The following is a 19577-nucleotide window of genomic DNA, read 5'->3' as shown; positions in this document are numbered from 1 at the left end:
TTATAAAATTTATTTTAGTTTGTCTAATATTACGCTAATGGTAATTAAAACCTCATAAATACATTATTAGGCTTTACTCTACGCTATGAAAAAAAAATAAAAAATAGAGAAAATTATGCAAATAATTCTTGTATTTTACACGATGTGTCAATTTAGTCCATGTAGTTTCAATTTATTCGATTTTGCCTTTTAATTTAACGGATTGTGTCATTTTAGTTCAATAAATAACAACTGTTATTTATTGGACTAAAATGACAATCGGTTAAATTAAGGGGCAAAATCGAGCAAATTGTAACTATAAGAACTAAATTGACACATCATATAAAATATAAGGACTATTTACATAATTTACCATAAAAAATAAAAAATATTATCAATATCAGATGCCATTGAAAAAACCAATGACCTTTCAACAGTTGTACATAAATATACACACTGATTCAGCAAAAATACTGAGATAAGTCCCACGAAAAATATAAACTTCTTTTGTATGTCAGCATCTAACAACCAAATAAATGTACTTATTACTTAATAGTTTCTTAAGAGAAAGAGAATGCATAATTTCAAAACATCTAATCAACATTATCGATTTCTTAAGCCTTTTGCTATTTTTATATATTCCTATATAACAAAAATGTCAACTTCTGCAATACAGTATAGAAATGCCTGATTGTGACATAAGATAAACATTATTTTTTTAATTTTTTTTTTTTTTTTTTTGGCATGGCTTGTTTGACTTACATGCAATCATAATGTAAATAAAACCTTCATTTGATAAATGCAAGAGTTCATTTTTTATTTTTTATCATAACGAAAATTACGCTGATAGAGATGAAAGTTAAATTAATACTAGAGAGTGTAATAGTGAGTTGGGTTAGAGAATTTGTTGTTTATCTTGGCTAAGTTTTCTATTTAAGTAGTCTCCTTCTAAGCATCCTTTACCATTGATTGTGAGGAAGGATGTGGATTATTGCTTTGTGCTTAATATCTTTAGTAGTGATATGGATTACCCATTGGGTGCATAAATGGGGAAACCCTAAGGGGAAGGGGAGACTACCTCCTGGTTCCATGGGATTCCCAATTATTGGGGAGACAATACAGTTCTTTGCCCCTCACACTAAGTGTGATGTCCCACCATTCTTCAACAAGAGAACGGCAAGGTAAGATGATATGGGGAAATGTTCAAATTACATAAATTTCAATGTTTTTGGAAGGAGATTAGTTTTTTGTTTAATTGTGTTTCTTGTTTTTATTTTTCAGATCTAAAATCGTTTGATGAACTATTGTCGGGAAATTTTTCTAAAAACAACCAATTTTTTAGTAATACCAAAAATTTCTTTTGGATTTTCAAAAATTATTCTGGCACAAAATAAAAAAGATCAATATTTTTGAACTTTTAATTATTTTGTTTTTTGAAAACACCAAAAAATGAAAACAGATAAATAAAACAAAGCCAAATTAACTGGTGGCAGCAACACAATTGGAGAATTTGCAACTATACAATGTAAATTACCAATTGTTACTCCCCTTACCGCTACCGCCACAACCAACTTTACGGACACCATGCATGCATGCATAATTTTTTGGTCAACAAAGTAGAAGATTTTATTGTTGTCAACCAAAAGTTATAACATAACACAAACATACATCAATAAATGAAAGGGTAAATTCAAACTACATCAAAGCAAAAGTATCTCATCCCAATTAAGTTGGCACAATATAGAAGTAGTTCCCAAGAAATGAAAGGCTGGTGAAGATTCAACCTAAGTGCAAAAAAAGGAATCTAGAACCAGAAAGACAGCAACAAATCAAAGATAGCATCAACCCATACATGCATAATTTGTAGCATATATATATATTTAAAAAGAAAAACTGAAAGGTATATATATATATATATATATATATAAATTTTTTAGTTTCTCTTCTCCTTCTAGACAAATATGAATGGATCAAAGTGATTCATGCTTGCATGTTAATTTATCTTGAATGGGTTTCAGATATGGGCCACTGTTTCGAACTAGTCTAGTAGGCCAGCAAATAGTAGTATCAACTGATCCTGAGATTAATTACTACATCTTCCAACAAGAAGGAAAATATTTCCAGTGCTATTACACAGAGAGCTTCCTCAAGATTCTTGGAGATCAAAGTCTGCTTCAATATCATGGGTTGTTCCATAAGTATCTCAAGAACCTCATTTTGAAGCTCACTGGCCGTGAAAACTTAAAAGAAACGCTGCTTCACGAAATGGATGGACATACTAGTAGGTCTATGCACTCATGGGCTAGCCATGGCAACGTCGATGTCAAGGATGGAATTGCAGAGGTAATTTTAGTTTCCTAGTTTCCACTAGATCATTGTTGTGGGTAATACCTAATAAAATTACTCTTATAACAAGAAAAGAATTGAGAAGAAGCAAAACAAGTCCAAAAGACTTTATTCTCCGGTTGTTGGAGTCTACTATATCACCTTATACAAAAAAATCCATAACATTAAAAAGTGATCAAATATGCTAACTGAAAAAATTTGTTCACTCTTTTTATTTTCTCCAATTTGAACATAGTTTAATGTCTTTTCCTGTGCTAATATAGTGTCAGAAACCAAAGTTTGGTATTGTTGGTTGGCTTCTTGCTAACCGTTCTTCAGTTGTACATGTTTAACGCATTGCATTGGGTGTTAGCTTTTGGACTCTCTCTAATTAATGTATATTCCTTCTTTTTTTCTTTCTTTGCCGAAAAAAAAAAGTACTAGGAAGGTGAGTGTCAATTTGTGTATTTCAAAACCAAGCTTTCCTATCACCCTCAGGTTTAAATATTTAGTTCCTTCTCATGTCAATTTATTTTGTTTATTCTACATAAGAAATTTTGTTGGTATCTTAAAAATCAACCATATCATCATGCTAAGAAAAGTACCCTTTGGTGGTTTGCAGATGATTTTTGAGTATTTTGCCAAGAAATTGTTTAGCTATGATGACAAAGAGGGCTTGAAGAAATTGCGAGCGAACTACAAAGCTTTCTTGAATGGGCTTATCTCGTTTCCTTTGAATATTCCCGGAACAGCTTACTATGCTTGTATGCAGGTACATATTCATAATCCACACACATAAATGTAGGCACAAGCAAACATACAAGATTAATGCTAGGATGATCAAATTTTTATAATTAAATTTACATATTATTTTTTGTGTTCCATTTGGTTACCTAGAAAATAAGATGACAATTTTTATTTACCCAAAAAAAAAAAAAAAAAAGAAGTGTTCAAAATTTGAATCAGTGGCGTGTTAAGGGGTGGGTTTCAGTCTTGGAGGGTTTCAACCATGGAAGGCGCCTTGAATATGGAAGGGTTGGATTTGTTTAGGAATTTCATTCGGGCGCTCCTATGCGTGGGGGAGTTTGAGGGGTGGATTCCATTCAGATCTACGGAGGTCGGCGTTGGGCCAAAAAAAGGAATGATCCAGATTTGTTTAGGAGCTTCATTCGGGTACTCCTTTGAGAGTGGGAGTTTGAGGGGTGAACTCTATTTAGATCTATGGAGGTCGACGTTTCGTTCGGCTCAGAAGAGGTTGTTCGGCTCAGGCATTCTGATGTAGTTATGGGGTTTGGCGAATTCATTCTAGAGGGAGTTGTTCTTGGGGTGGATCTTGGGTCTTTCAGCCATGGATTTTTCTTTGGCCATGAAAGGTATTGGTGTTGGTGGTTCTTAGAAGCTTTGTCTCCGTGGGAGGTGGTGTTTTGGCTTGTGGAGGAGGTGTTTTCGACCTTGTAGTGTTTGGTAGATTGGCCATGGAAGTGGGTGTGAGTGTTCGGCCAAAAGGTGTTTTCGCTGTGGGTGTCTCGATATTGGAAGCAAGCTTTAGCCATGGAGTGGGTGAAGTCCAGCGGACTCCAGCGAAAATGTCAAGCGTAGGTGAAGTTTCGGCAGAAGTGTCAAGCGTAGGTAATGTATTGCAAAGGGAACAGTGTTCCGGCGTGTGAGTTCCGGCCGTGGACGTTTCAATTTTCTGGCCATAAAGTGGGTGAAGCCCGATGGAGATGTCAGGCGTAGAAGAAGGCCGGCGGGAGGGTTAGGAGTGGAACAACAAGGAGTTCTTTAGGCATGTGTCTCGGTTTTGATGTTTTGGATTACTGGGCGTTAATGCTGTGGTTAATATAAAATAATCAAGAGTCCTGCTTTTGGGTTTTTCTTTGCTTTAGTGTGGTTGGACTTTGGGGTTCTTATTTTTTTGTTTTTTGAGTTAAGTGCTTCTTAACTATTTGTTTTTGTTTTGGAGAATTTTTTGGTAAAAAAATTCGTGAGGCTGAGGGGTCAGTTGTATGAGTGCGAGCAGCAGTAGTAAGAGTATTTTGTACTGTTTGAACCTCTTTCGATGCATTTCATCTTCCTATACCTTTAATTTCATGCTTTTAATGAAATTTTTACTTTGTTGATAAAAAAAAAAAACTCGCATCTCAAATTTAAAATATTTTTCCGAATACTTAGGGCCTGTTTGGTAACGTTTACGTTTTCAGTTTATATTTACAAAAATTTTATAAACTGATTTTTATTTATTTTTAGAAAAACCTAAACTACAAACGCGTTTGGTAATTGACAAAATATTTAAAAAAATTTAAAAATATAAAAAAGAGTGAGAAGTGACAAGTGGTGCCAAGTAGCAGCGGAAGACGGTGGTGGAAAGTGGTGACGGTGGGTGGTGGCGGGTGGATGGGTGACGGTGGTGGGTGGTGGTAGTGGTGGTGGTGGCGGGTGGTGATGGTGAGTGGGTGACGGTGACGGTGACAGTAACGGGTGGTGGGTGGTAGCGAGTGGGTGGTGGCGGTGGTGGTGGTGGTGGCGGCGGGTGGTGGTGGCAGGTGGGTGGCGGATGGCGGGTAGTGGTGGGTGGTGGTGGGTGGTGGTGGTGGTGGGTAGGTGGGTGACGGTGGCGGGTTGTGAGTGGTGGCGGGTTGTGAATGGTAGCGAGTGAGTGGTGGTGGTGGTGGTGGCAGGTGTGTGGCGGATGACAGGTGGTAGTGGGTGGTGGTGGTGGTGGTGGTGGATGGGTGGGTGATGGTGGCGGGTGGTGGGTGGTAGCGACTGGGTGGTGGTGGTGGTGTGGGTGGTGGGTGGTGGTGGCGACGGGTGGGTGGCAGGTGTGTGGTGGCTGGTGGTGGATGGTGGTGGCAGGTAGGTGGTGAGTGGTGGTGGCGGGCGGTGGATGGTAGTGGCGGTTGGATGGCAGGTGGGTGGTGGGTGGTGGCGAGTGGGTGGTTGGTGGGTGGTGGGTGGTGGTGGTGGCGAGTGGGTGGTTGGTGGGTGGTGGGTGGTGGGTGGCAGGTAGGTGGTGGTGGCGGGTGGTGGGTAGTGGTGGCAGGTGAGTGGTGGTGGTGGGGGTGGGTGGTGGTGGCGGAAGACGGTGGTAGAAAATGGTGGCGGGTGGTAGCTAGTGTTGGGTGGTAAAAAAAAAAAAAAAAACTGAAAACTCAAAATAGAAACATTTTTTTTGAGACCAAGGAAAATGAAAAAGAAAAAGGAAAAGTATTCAACTGAAAACTCAAAATAGAAACATTATGGCCAAATTTATAAACTGAGACCACTGATTTATAAATAAAAAATTTACCAAACAAGTTTTTATTTGAGTTTTTTAAATTTTTGTAAATATAAACAGAAAATTAAAAAATGTAAGTGTTACCAAATGACACCTTAGCATTGCTCGTAAAAAAATTAGCAACAATTGTTTGACTAGTTAAATTCAAATATATAGGGACGTAAAAATGTAGTAAAGGTGATTAAGGATGCCTTCAAAGAGAGGAAACAATCGCAAGTGCCCCAGCATGATTTTTTGGATCATTTACTTGAGGAAGTGAAGAAGGAAGGAACATTTCTAACGGAGGAAATTGCTATGGACTTGGTCTTTGTGCTTCTCTTTGCTACTTATGAGACTACCTCTACAGCAGTCACATTTGCCACAAAGTTTCTCGCTGAGCATCCTTCGGCGCTTGCAGAACTCACGGTTTGTAATTCAAAACATTTGAAATGATCAAATCAACATTTTCCATACTTTGGCTTGTTCTTTTGTTTTTGCCTTTTAATAGTGATTTAGTAATTGCATGACAGCAAGAGCACGAGACAATTCTAAGAAGCAGAGAGAACGAGGAGTCTGAAATGACATGCACTACTAAAAAAAACACTTTTTGCGACCGCTATAAACCGTCGCAAATAATAAAAAACAGTCGCAAAAGACTTTTTGCGACGGCCCATGCGACGGCAAATGGGGGTCGCGAATATGGGGGTGGCAAATACTTTTTGCGACGGCAAAACAACGGTCGCAAATTATTTGCGACCACCTAAACTACTTATGGCGACCGCTATTTTGCCGTCGCAAAAAACAAAGAAAAACACTAACATGATCTTTGGCGACCATCTTGTTACCGTCGCAAAAAATTAAAAATAAAAATAAAAATAAATAAATAAATAAAAGTGTAGCGTTAAGCACTCTAGGAATAACAATGACAAGAATTCAGACAGTATAGCATTATAGTTTTATTGAACATTCTATTTGAGTATCAAAATTTGAGCTACATGTAAAAGTTATTACAACTAAAAACTTGGAAAAAGTTCTTTTATGAAAAAAATACAATCCAGAACTGGCCAATCTTCTCATCAATTTTCTTGCTCAGGTGTTTCTCCACTCTATCAATGAACTGGCATAACACCTTGTACCCATATTCATCAAAATCATTTCAGCAAACACTTCCACCAATGCTTTGGCAACCTATATTTTATGCCAACCAAAATGTCACAAGCAACAAAGATGAATTATTTCACTATAAAGGTGAGGGCAGAAATCCTTCCAGATTCATGGGGTTAATTTTTGGAGCGCATGTGCATGTGTAAGCAAGCACACACATAATTATTCTATGTCACATGAACATAAGAAAGACTAGAAAATATAACCAAAATTCTGGTTATCAGAACAAAAACAAGTGAAACAAGAAGGATTGCGGGAACTATAATATGTATAATAGAACTACTAGTGTAATCTATTGCCAAATTAAAAAAACCAACCTTTATTGGGTTGATCCTCATTTCCCTCAGAAATTCAAGTTATCAACCTGAAAGCTAAGGAACTTCCTGTCAATATAGCACATAAGAGTAGAATCTCAAATGCATACTATAACTAAAATTACATAAGCTAATGTGCAGCTGTCAAGGTATGTATATAGCTTCGCTAGAATGTACAAATATCGGGCTAATCTAAAATTTGTCTATAGGATTTTACTAGCATGTGACAGGTACTAGTGGAGTTGTCAAAAAATAAAAATAAATAAACAAAAGGGAAAAAACAATTAAATAACTACTGGTATGACCAAATTGAAGTACCATGTGTGGTTAATTTTGACAGCAAACGTCATTTTTGCCATTTGGTATTAACCCCAAGGGGTGTTCATTGTACCAAATCGAACTTCAAGGGGACTCTGTTTTTTGACCTAACCACAGAGGGGTAGAGTGTAATTTACCCAAAGATAAATAATTTCATTTCATTATCACTGGTTTGATCCAATTCTAAATATTATGAAGAACCACCTAACACCGTTAGAAAGTTTTACAAAAAATAGTACCTCCCCATAGCTGCATAGCACCATTGCAAAGAGAGTTTCTGAGTGTTTCCTGATCTTGCATTAATTTTTCTAGCTCCTGCTTCCGACTCTCTTGTGTTTCTGGATTATATTCAAAGTCACGAATCTGAATCACAAGCAAAATCAAATATGCAATACATAAGAAGGCACCTGCTAGTGAGATCGTTATATTTGACATATTATTCATCCACTTATCTCACCAGAGAATAAGAGCTAGAAATTCTTGAATTTCAACAAAACAGAAGCTAAAATTGTTATCATAACAGGCATCAAAAAACACAAGGGCTGCTTGAGTGACAAACTCACTTGAAAACCTCTGCCGCGTGCCTTAGTTCTAAAGTTATCAGCATCACGACTGAATAGTGTTACAGTATAAAGAGCATATTTTGGGAACCTAAAACGATTAGTTCAATGAAAAAATAGTTTTTTTTTTTTTTGGTAAGCAACCAAAAAAAAAAAATAGTAATACATTCCATTACTTCAAACATTGATACAATACATGACCAAGAAAGATGGCACTTCTGAATTGTAAAATATGTAACAAGCACAATTCTCTAATCCTCGGTGAACTTGCCAATTAAATCTGTGGTGTAGCAATTAAAGCTACCATGCAATTTCAAATTCAAATAATAAACTGACAGTCATGATTACAAAATAAGGTGACATCATAAACAACAAAGGGAATTTTACCACATAAGCGGTGAGTGTCTTGTAGCTTGACAACCAATCTTTCTGTGAGTATTTAGGGACAATAGCAAGGAGGGTTGTCAAATGCTCTGTTATGATGATATCCTGAGGCTTCACTAAATTGGACAGATCACAGACAGCCAAGCTGGAATAAGAAGAAGTTCAAATCAACTACAAAATCTAGACAAAGTATGTATCATGATACAATTTGATGTGTCAACCAAAATGAGGTCCTAGTATCTTTAAAAGGTCTGTAAATCAACAATTTCCCCACCCACCGATCCTTCATTATTACACTAAAAACCCTACAACATCACCACACCCTATCCTTACCCCAGTCCTTTCCCCAGCAAGCAGTAGAACCTCAGATCTCCAAGAATTGTCAATGCTTGTCAAATGTCAACATAACATTAATGTAGTAGCCAATTCTATTTTCCACCGAAATGTGCAGAAGAACAAATATATTAATTATTTCTATTCTAGTAACAACAATTTTTTAAAGAATTATTCCAGTAATTTCCATAATACTATGTCAAGGTAGAACCAAATTTAATCTCTCAGTTAGCCTTTATCACAAGTAATGTCTATAAAACCACCACCCACCCTACCCCTCCCATGAAAAAAATTCGAATTTTAAACAACAATTCTAAAGTAGAGCATAAATAATGGATAATCCTATTGTTCTACGTAAAAAATGCCAATGTGACCACCCAGTGATCACCAATATCAATTTTTTAGTAGTGATCACCAATATCATCAACTAGCATCTGAAACACAAAATCGACAGATGAAGTGTCAAGCTTCAAATATTTCATTTCATCAATTTGACCAAAAAAATAAAAACCTGAAAAATGTTACATTAATAACAAATTAATGGTCATGTGACGCCTAAACTATTAGAATCTGCAAATCCAAATTAGAAATAAATAAAGAAAGAAAGAACATTCAAGCATACAACACGTAAAATGGGAAAATCAAAGAAAAGGTACTTCACTTTGAAAGAACAGAATCATGTGTTGGATCGTAAGGATGGTCCTTGGAAGGAATCTTCAAAATTGCTGGAATTGGATTGTTGTAGCTATCTACTAAAAACTTTATCATGTTTACAACCTGAAGATGAACATTGTTACATTAGACAATGTTTTATCCACAGAATCAAATGACAAATGAAAAATCACACCACCACAAAATCAATGTACTCATTCGTCTCTTACTACCAGACTATAATAATTGTGGGACTTTGTGATTTATATGAATGTTGCAATAAAGGTTTAACTTGAAGTTTAGGAAGCATTAGTAAATTCAGCACCAAACTTCCATTGACTAAAACATTAATGTAACATGCTAAATCTGTGACACGACCCATATTCATTCATCATAAACTTTTAATATTTTTTCTCATTCACATGATAGAATTTAAATAAAGAAGAAAAAGAAAAAAGAAGCATCTTAGTGTGCTCATGATGCATCTGATAGGGTATAAGCATGCACTATAATCATATGCATAAGTCATACCACAGAAGAGCATTAAAATCAATCAAAAATATGACAGAGTAGAACAAAAACTTACATATTGGCTGATCATCACTATTACAACGTCTTCTCTTGTTGTAAACTCCTTGAATGCTTCTTCAATTTGCTTAACAGTTGTTTCTAAGCCATAATAAAAGAACATTTATAAGCCAAAATAAGAATATCCAAAAATTCAATTGAATTGAAATTAATTCGCGGGAAAGGACAGATTCTAATTCCATAACTAAGGATACAGGTCAAGAACAAAAATTTGGAGCTGTATAACAGCATCTGAAACCCATGTAGTTTCAAGTTCTCTCTCTCTCTCTCTCTCTCTCTCTCTCTCTCTCAACAATTTTAAAGCAAATTTTGAATCTCTTTAGCTGCTCATTCTGTTGCAGAGAAACAAAATCTACAACATAAATGACAAGAGTAACTAGTAGGCTTTAATGATTTTATCATAAAATTAAAGTATGTTGACCATTTAGTCATTTATTGGAGATAGCTTTTCAATTCATGATATGCAAGTTATTTTAGTGAGAACTACTCCCAAAACAACTACCACATGAAAAAACATCAAAAGCCAGTCACATTATTGCTGATTATATTCTTTAAGATAGCATGGAATGTTCACTCCAGAACTGGAAACAACGGAAGACAAACAATACACAAAAAAAAATGCAACTTTCTTAATATGAAAGAGGTAATCACAGAAATCCAACACAATAATGCCTGAAACATTAAAAATTTCAGAACATTTGGAGCTCAAAAGCATACTTGAGTCCACAATTAGGTAATTTGTCTTTCTCTGCAAATCCACATTGCCTACTCCAGCCAGTAAAAATCCAATTATTGTGTCCTACATCAAATAAATTTAACTCCAATCAGCTCCAGCAATATTGAGCATCACATTAGCATTCATCTTAAAGACCTTCATAAATATACACTAAGATGTCAGGAACAAGCAAAAACTTATCTGATGATGTTTTAACAACCTACCAAGCCACATGATCTATACTGTTGGGAATTGGAACCCAGCATATTGCTCTGCTGGGGATTGAGACCAAGAATCTAACAATTGAAAAGCATTAGGGAATAAGAAACTTCACATTCAAATACAAAGCAAATTGCATAACAAAGGAAATTACTACCTGATTCATGTACTGAGGGTTGGAGAGGAGAACTTGCATCATCTGTGATACAACTGGATTTTGTGCAAACTGACTTAATGAAGCAGTATCCTGCATGGAACCAAACATCTCTGGGAGACCAAGACTACCAAGGCCACCAACTGCCGGCAGCCTAGCATCCCCAGCAGGATTCGATCTTGTAGTGGAGTTTGTTTGAGCACCACCAGCTGCCATATTCACAATAAGTTAACAATATATTAGCAACAATTACATGCAATGGAAGACACAGAAGAGGCACATGGGGTCCATGGCCTCCAAAACTTTAGAAAATTTAAGGGGCCCAATACATTTTTTTGGATATTTATAACAAAAAATAGTAGTTTGCCTCCTTCCCAACGTCTAAGTAACTTTTACCTTGCCCCCTTCTAAAATTTCATCTTAATTTAACTCCATTCTAGTATTTCCAATTAGTCATCTATCTAACTCTTAGATTTTTTTCTTATCTTATCTTACATTTTTTCTGGAAAAGTACCCAAAGTAATTGAGAATTGCATTTGGGATCAAACTTTTCTTTGTGTTAGTGGTGGTAGTGGTGATGGTGGTAGCATTAATGGAGTGGTGGAGGTGATGGTAATAATAGTGGAGGTGATGATAATAATAGTGGAGGCATTTAAACGGTTACTTATGTTCAACTCATTCAAATTCAATTTTAATTAAGTTTACAAAGTATAACTATTAATAAAGCGAGTCATGTTTTGAATTTCAAATTTTAAGATTTTCCTGAGATTTGCACAGAACTAAATCAGGTTTATGAGATATTTATCAAATCTCAAAACACTTCACAACCATTGAATTATGTTTCAAGATTCCTATGATCTAATTACAAAAACAACAGAAGAAATTAAGGATAAAAGATCCTTGGTCAATTAATCCTTACCTTTGACAGGGATGTAATCCTATGTTTGATCCGTTAAAATGACTAGTCACTTTTGTATGATTCATTGAACCAGTAACAGATGACAATCTTAATTTTGGCATAGCTTTCTCTGCTTTTTGCAGCAAATATTGCAAAGCCAATACCCAAATCTCTTTACCTTTCCACACAAACAGGGCAAAGAAGAAAAAGATCACCAGTTTTCTTGGTGATGGCACTTCATTCACCCCCCCGGTCACCCTCTCTAACTTCACAAACCACTAACCATTAAAAACACTTCCCAATCTAACCCCAAAGTCAGTCGCCCTGATTCAGGATCAGATATGTATCTAAGAATATATTATGGATCGTACCAATGATAATCAGCTAGTTCTAGATCACAACATAATAAATATAAAAATTTAGAAATTCCTAAAATCATTGTATGATGGCAAAATTGGAGTCATATCATTTTGATGACTGAAAATAATCAAACATATCCATCAAACATAATTCTTCATCAATAATCAATCATTTTGGAGCCATTTTTTCATCAAATTTGAATCTGATGAAAAAATTGATGAACAATTGGAGATGCACAACCAAGAGAGACAAAACTGATAAAATTATAAAGCATTATGAGAAATCCTAATGAATCTAACCTCTGAGAGAAACAAAGAACTTCGGATACGATTGCCTAGAGTTGGAAACTAACCTGCTCAATATGTCCTTGAGGAAAATAGAACACGCGCTCGCCTTCACGAGGCACTATCACGAGCAAACCAGCACAAGTGCGCTATAGCTTAGGTGTAAAGCATTGTTTCGGGATCCACTGCACCAAGAAGAAAAGAAAGAAAAAAAATACTCAAAATCAGAGCTAGAGATCACTGTAAACTCGCCGGAAAAGCACCGGAATTACAGAGAGAGTTGAATCGATGAAGATATGTCAAACATTAGAGAGAGACAAAGAGAAGTGTTTAGGCTTACCGATTGTGAATCTCGATTATGATTCGATCGAAATCTGCATCAACAGCAGATTGAAATCTTCAAATCTTCGTCAACAATCGATCATAATCTTCAAATCTTCATCAAAGTGAGATTCGAGCGAGAGAGACAACAATCGATCATAATCTTCAAATCTTCATCAAAGTGAGATTCGAGCGAGAGAGACAGTGAGATTTGAGTGAGAGTCAAGCGAGAGACAAATTTTGAGAGAGAGAGGGATAAAGAGTTCAGATTTGGGAAATAAGAGAAAACGGCACATAGGTCAAGTTTTACTGATTTGGTTTTTTTAATTTTAATTTATTTATTTTATTAAGTTAAGAACATGATTTGGTCAAGTAAAATGGAATTCTCATATAAAAAATGATTTTTTGCGACGGTCATATAATCAGTCGCAAAAAAACAGACGCAAAAAGGTGTATTTCTAGTAGTGATGGGAGGAATATAAATCGATGACTTTTACGCATATGGTGGGCAATTGAATTAATCTTTTCTTACTTTTGTTTTTTTGTTTTTGTTTTTTGTTTTGTTTTTTTTTTTTTTTTTTTTTTTTCATTGTGAAAATGTTCTTCCTTTTGTGTATGAAATAGGTTATCAATGAAACAGTTCGCTTGGCCAATATTGCACCAATGATTCTTAGAAGAGTGACTAAAGATGTTGAGTTGAAGGGTAAGTTCAAAATTACAATTTTTATATGAATTGTAAACTAATTTGCACATTACCTGCAACATATTTTGGGCCTAAATACGATATTTTATTATAATCACTGCACTATTTAACCAAAATTCCAAAACCTTTTTGTCCTTAAAGAAGTTGAGAATAACATGAATTCAGTTTGAATTGCAACTTATGGGAGATCATAAACAAACCAATTGTGACACCTATATTCTCGTGCCTAAAATTGCATCACTGCACATTTTAAGAAAGGAAAAAAGTAGAAATATTATAAACCACACACAAAAAAAGAAAAAAAAAGAAAAAAAAGGAAAATGAAAAAGAAAAAGGAAAAGTATTCCACAATTTGAATATATGTTGTAGATTTAAACTTTGTGTGGTATGAATAACAACAAAAATGAATTTAATTCACACATTTCAAATTCTAGATATTTTGTTTTTGAATAATTTGCAATGGATTCATAGCATTGTTGAAGAAAACAAAATCCCTCCCACATTTTTGTATGGCATGGTTGGCCATTCATACATATAGTTTAAGAAAAGTAACCATTAAAAAAAAAAAAAAACGCCAGTTAAATAATAAAAGGTTATTATCACATAAAATTTGTAGGAATTTGCAATTCCTCATTTAGCATAAATCTGCATGAGTTGCACTCCTGCTTAAGTGCTTCATAGATGAGATTCTTGGGCTTTTAGTTTTGGAAGTCTAGTTCCACTTTTCGTGTTTTGAATTGCCCATATGCCTTAAACGGTCAACTATATCAATTTTCTCTGCCAAAGAAGAAGATGAGAGCTACTAGTGCCCATGGTTGAAGATGAAGGTCCAACTAGCTGTGTAAGATGAGATCGGGAACTACTAAGCTTAAACATCTGATCAAACATGGTTTCATTGTAAAATGTGCTCATGATGGTTCTACTAATGCATGTTGAAAATGATAGTATGAACTTTAGGAGCCTAGTGTCAAACAAAAGATTTTTATCTATCAATCAATTGGTTCCAAAAAAAAAAAAAAAAAAAAAAAAATCAAAATTAAAAAATCAAAAATCAAAGGCTCTTGACCCTATATGATTCACTTGAATCTGTGAATCATATCCTCCTGTTCTGCCCTTTTGTTTGGCTGATTTGGTCCAACATTGTACGATGGTGGGGTCTCAAGTGGGTGTTACCTGGTTCTGTGCCAGATCTTATGCACTGGTGGTCTGGCTGCAGGCTGAAAAAAATGGAAAAGAAAATTTGGTTGGCTATTCCTTTCGCTGTTCTCTGGTCCATTTGGAAACTCCGAAATGAATGTGTCTTTAATGGGGCTCAACCTAACCAAGAGGTGCTTTGTGACCTTATTAAGGTGAGAATAGCACTATGGGTCAAGGCCTCATCACCCTCTTTGGTATTCTCTGTCAGCTCTTGACCCTATTAAACACAATAAGCTCCGTGATAGAGAAGCTCCATTCATGTAAGTGCATTCATGATGAGTAAAAGAAAAAAACTAAACATACGACACATTAGGCACAAGTTGTCCATGATGGCTTAGGTTGTGGTTGTTTTTCACTGATAGAATTTGTGTTGTTGTGGTTGTGATTGGTAGTGGTGGTGGTTATGGCCATCAATTTTGCCTTTTCAGCCATAAAATAGAAATTTTTATTTTATTTCTTTTGAGGAAAGAAATTTGTGTCGAGGAAATTTAAAAAATTGAATTGAAATATTTACTTTTGAATTTTTTCTCAAACTCTCAGTTTGAGATTCCACAGTCCAAAGATAGTGGCCATGTAAGATATAGTGATATTTCACTGTCCCAAGACTAATTGGTGGCTATGGTTGTCTACTGGTGCTAGAATTTTTGTGTTGTCATGATAACAATTGGTGGTGGTGGTGGTGATTTTGTTCCATCAATTTTTCTGTTTTAGCTATAAAACATAGAATTTTCTTTACTTTGAGAGGACAAAAAAAGAAAAAAAGAAGAAATTTGTTCGATCTATTTTGAGGAAACAAAGTCAATAATTGAACATTGCACATAGTTTTAAAATTTTTAGCTGTCATTTCGAAATTGAGTATTGATTTTTTGAAATTTGCCTTCAAATTTTCAATTTTTAGCCCTCAATTGATTTCATTGTTTGAAAGATAAAAGATAGTGAAATTTCACTGTTTGAAGACAACAAACACAATGGAATTTCTTAAATATTTTAAACTTATTTTACTCATCATAAAAAAAAAAAAAAGTAAAGAGTTTTTATGTATTCAAATGTTTCAAAAAGTAAAAGTCGTTGAATATGCTATGGGGTATTTTAGTAGACAGATGATCTGCGAAATATTTGAGAATTGGAACTATGAGGTAATTCTAATTTTATTATTATTATTGTTATTGTTATTATTATACTAGTATAAACTTATAATGAGGGAGTTTTGGTGAACGCCCCCTAAAATTCTGGGAATTAGGATTTTGTTTCGAGATATATTTGAAGAAAAACAATAGAAAGAAATGAAGATTAAAAATTTTAAGTCATCAAACATGATACATAAAATGGATTGCCAAAATTAAGAAAGTAAGAAGTGCAAAAGGGAATGGAGTATTTAAGCACCTATTGAACATGTAAGTTTTACAGGATATATAATTCCAGAAGGTTGGCTTGTTATGGTTTCTACATTGTCGACTCATTTGGATCCTGATATGCATGAGGACCCCCTTGCATTCAATCCATGGCGGTGGGAGGTAAGACATATAAACATATATACAAATTGAATTCTCTCCAGTCTAGTATATGGATTGAGCGGTTCAATCCAATCACGTAGGCTCATTACGTGATCAGATTGGACTGTCCATAACTAAAGTACAATGTCACTGAATCTAGTTTTCATTCTTTATAATAAATTGATTGAAACAATTAGGGACAAGAATTGCATGCTGGGTCTAAGAATTTCATGGCTTTTGGTGGGGGTGTCAGACTGTGTGTTGGAGCTGACTTTGCTAAGCTACAAACTGCCATTTTTCTCCATCATTTGGTCACAAAGTACAGGTAAGATTGCTTAATATAGATTTGAATTACTTGTTTGGAACAACATGGAGATTATATTGTTCAATTTTCACCCATTTTGATGTTATTTGAGGGCAAAAATATGGGAAAATTTCAAAAAAAATAAAATAAAAATAAATAAATAAAAAAAATAAAATAAAATTGGTGAGTAACAAATATAATTGCATAGTAATGAAAGGTGCAAGTATTATTTTTCCTACTCCCTATTTTTTTTAGGAAAATGAGTGAGAGCACTAATTAGTACTATCACTAATGATGTGGCAGTGGGCCCCACCATGAATGATTTGATGTTTTAGCTTTGGTGTTTATTTTTTTTCTTTTTTTATTGAGTGTCATGCCATTAGTGGTCTTCTTAGAGCTCCAAAATTAGTGGTCTCTATCATTATTGTTTTTTTTAATAGGGAATGACTTGTCTCCAGTCATTAAACAGAAGAATTTTACTGGTAAGAGTTTTTGAAAAAATTCAATTGGGCCATGTTTCATAAACTCTTACCGGTAAAAATATTTTGTTTAATGATTCTTACTGGTTAGAGACTTCAACTGTCTGGTCCAGTTTAACTTTCAACTGGAGACAAGCCAAATCCTTCTTAATATTCCCCTTAAAAAGTTCACCATAGTAAAAAGTGATAATCACTTTAATAATAACTATGATAAACTGAATAGAGTTTGAAGCATGTGATAGAAAAAATATATACAATTGAGGGTGGCTTTTTATTTTTATTTTTATTTGGTTTGGTGATTATTGGATGATGTTTAGGTTGAGGCTCGTACTGGTTAATTTTAGACCATCAGCTCCTTGTCAAGAATCATGCTATGACTCAAGTCCATCTTGATTAAGTGTCCACCAACTCCATGTTGTCTAGCCAACCTAGGCCCTCATGTCCAACTCCCAGTGGGCATATGGCTTCTATGAACACACTCAAGGAGGATTGTTGCTTTTATCAATCCTTTGTAGCTTTTTTACCTAACAAAAATCAAAAGAAAAAATGCATATCATATTTATGTTGGGAACACAGTAACATCAGCTTGTTTGGTCTCGTTTTTTTAAAAATAATTTTCAGGAAATTCTACTTTCTTATTTTTCATATATTTTTTTATTTTTAATGATTTTTTTAATATTTTAAATAATTTTTTTTAATTTTTAGATATACCTAACATAAATATACCTAAAAAGTAAAAAAATTGTGAAAAAAACTTTTTAAAAATTCACTAAATACCAAAAATATAAAAAAAAAATACGAGAATTCAGTACATTTTTTGTATTTTTATGTATTTATTAATTTTTTAAAATATTTTTTCACAATTTTTTTTTATTTTTTAGATACATCTAAATAAGGTGCATCTAAAAAACTAAAAAAAATATTTAAAATTTTAAAAATATTCACTAAAAACAAAAAAGCACAAAAAACAAAAAATTCAATTTTCAAAAACGTAATTCAGAAAACTCAAAACAAACACACTAATTCTGTCTTCTTTTAACCAATACAAAAATTCTTTTCTTTTATTTGTTTTCATGAATAAGAGATTATTTACAATATGAAGACAATTAGATTCGGATAATCATAGCCCAATAACAATAAAAGGCCCAACAACTAACCAACTTATTGACAAAGAGCCTCATAATTGGGAAGATTTAAACAATCAAACGAAGATGCCCCCAATAGGGAGATAAATTATCAATATTTGCATTAGCAAGGATTGAAGGGTGTCAAATTGAGCTAACGCAATTAGTTAACTAACACAGAAAAACAGTACCGGCGATTTAAGGATTGAAAGATTTGATCAAAGTGGTTTTGATCCCATTTTCACGCATGGTTTTCCTAGAATCTGCATAAGAGAAATGTTTTAACAAAAATATTGAATTTGTGTGGAATTTTCAGGTGGAAAATAACAGGAGGAGGGGACATAGTTCGAAGATCATCTTTGTCATTTCCAAATGGATTGCACATCCAAATCTCACAAAAAAACCTCATCTGAAAATCGAAATTGCTTTTGAAAGAAAGCAATATATCATGTTATGATTGTCGTTTCAGATTGTACCAAACATTGGGTTTTCATCTTGTATGAATATTGGGCTTAATTACTTACCTTAGCTTGTGGGCTTTGTGAAGATGTCAATTCTAGTATACAAATCATATTGCATATTGTGAAAATTTTTATTTTATTGTGGGCTTTGTAGAGTGTGGAGTCACGACGTACTATCAAGATAAAATTAGTAGCTATCACTCCATTTTTCTTAATTTTCCAGATAAATGAAACTCATCTACACCAAGAAGAGCTATGCTCATGGGCTTTGAGCAATAAGCAAATCATCAATGAACAATAACCATTGTCTCCAGACAACAACAATCAAGGTCCAAACACAACTTCCATCTATTAAAGCACCCACAAAAAAACATGGTAGTTTGAGTTGCACATGCTAAAGTAACATGATAGTTTAAGGACCACTAAGAATCGACGGTAATATGAATCAAGGAAACTGATGACTTTCTTTACATCAAGAGAACCATGCTCCTAGGCAACGTTTTTATTGTCATTAGTCTTAGCAAAAATGGTCTGATATCAAAGGAACTATGTATTGAAGTGACTTGGGGAAGAATTCACATTATCTATTGCTGTTCTGTTTTAGTAGGATAGCACCAATGGGATTGGATCAATGTTTTAACAAAGTCAAAATGTATAGTTAAATATTATCTAAGTAACAGTCTAACAGATTCTAGCCAATTGAAAGAGCTTTTGATCAGTCCAGTCCAGATAGCATTTGGAGACCATTCAACTTGAAAAATGAAAAGATTCGATCAAGTTATACATTTAGACACCACTTAGTAGGAAGTGGTAGGATACATGTTGCTTGGTGACTTAATTTCTGGAACAGTATGTCACTTGGATCAAATGAAATAGCCCTATAGCCCCATTAGAGTAAAGGGACTGATATGCCCCGTCCGTCTGTGTCAGAGGTCATCGATAAACCCAATCTTCCCATTCCCTTCCAATGGATACCTCTCCCTCGCTTGCTCT

General features: G+C 34.6%; 2 protein-coding genes across 9 annotated transcripts; one reads left to right on the top strand and one right to left on the bottom strand.

Annotated features, from left to right (window-relative positions):
* The first annotated feature begins 790 nt into the window (after nucleotides 1-790).
* On the top strand, nucleotides 791-18723 carry LOC114269619 (cytochrome P450 87A3). Its single transcript, XM_082916039.1, has 10 exons — nucleotides 791-1160; nucleotides 1998-2322; nucleotides 2927-3076; nucleotides 5738-5986; nucleotides 6091-6146; nucleotides 13294-13327; nucleotides 13448-13526; nucleotides 16131-16237; nucleotides 16414-16541; nucleotides 18440-18723. The coding sequence occupies exons 1-10, from the start codon at nucleotides 961-963 to the stop codon at nucleotides 18534-18536; spliced, it is 1425 nt and encodes a 474-aa protein (XP_082772165.1). The 5' UTR covers nucleotides 791-960; the 3' UTR covers nucleotides 18537-18723.
* LOC114302706 (uncharacterized) lies at nucleotides 6478-13163 on the bottom strand. 8 transcript variants are annotated; one of them, XR_014361986.1, is made up of 11 exons: nucleotides 12843-13139; nucleotides 12571-12687; nucleotides 10964-11169; nucleotides 10812-10883; nucleotides 10590-10671; nucleotides 9871-9953; nucleotides 9295-9410; nucleotides 8304-8445; nucleotides 7596-7694; nucleotides 7042-7095; nucleotides 6478-6748 (listed from the first exon to the last, which is right to left on the bottom strand). XR_014361986.1 is itself a non-coding variant. In XM_028247775.2 (11 exons), exons 3-10 carry the CDS (start codon nucleotides 11069-11071, stop codon nucleotides 7076-7078), a joined length of 759 nt encoding a protein of 252 aa, XP_028103576.2. In that variant the 5' UTR covers nucleotides 11072-11169; nucleotides 12571-12687; nucleotides 12843-13163; the 3' UTR covers nucleotides 6478-6748; nucleotides 7042-7075. The 8 variants fall into 8 exon arrangements, 5 of the variants coding, with proteins under 5 accessions (XP_028103576.2, XP_082772166.1, XP_082772167.1 ...); XR_014361985.1 differs by having other exon boundaries at nucleotides 7042-7088; XM_028247775.2 differs by having other exon boundaries at nucleotides 7042-7107; nucleotides 7596-7719; nucleotides 12843-13163.
* Nucleotides 18724-19577: the final 854 nt, after the last annotated feature.

The sequence above is a fragment of the Camellia sinensis genome, chromosome 2, assembly GCF_055761805.1.
Source record: "Camellia sinensis isolate YWXY chromosome 2, ASM5576180v1, whole genome shotgun sequence".
NCBI lineage: Eukaryota > Viridiplantae > Streptophyta > Magnoliopsida > Ericales > Theaceae > Camellia > Camellia sinensis.
This window is presented reverse-complemented; position numbering and strand designations above follow the sequence as displayed.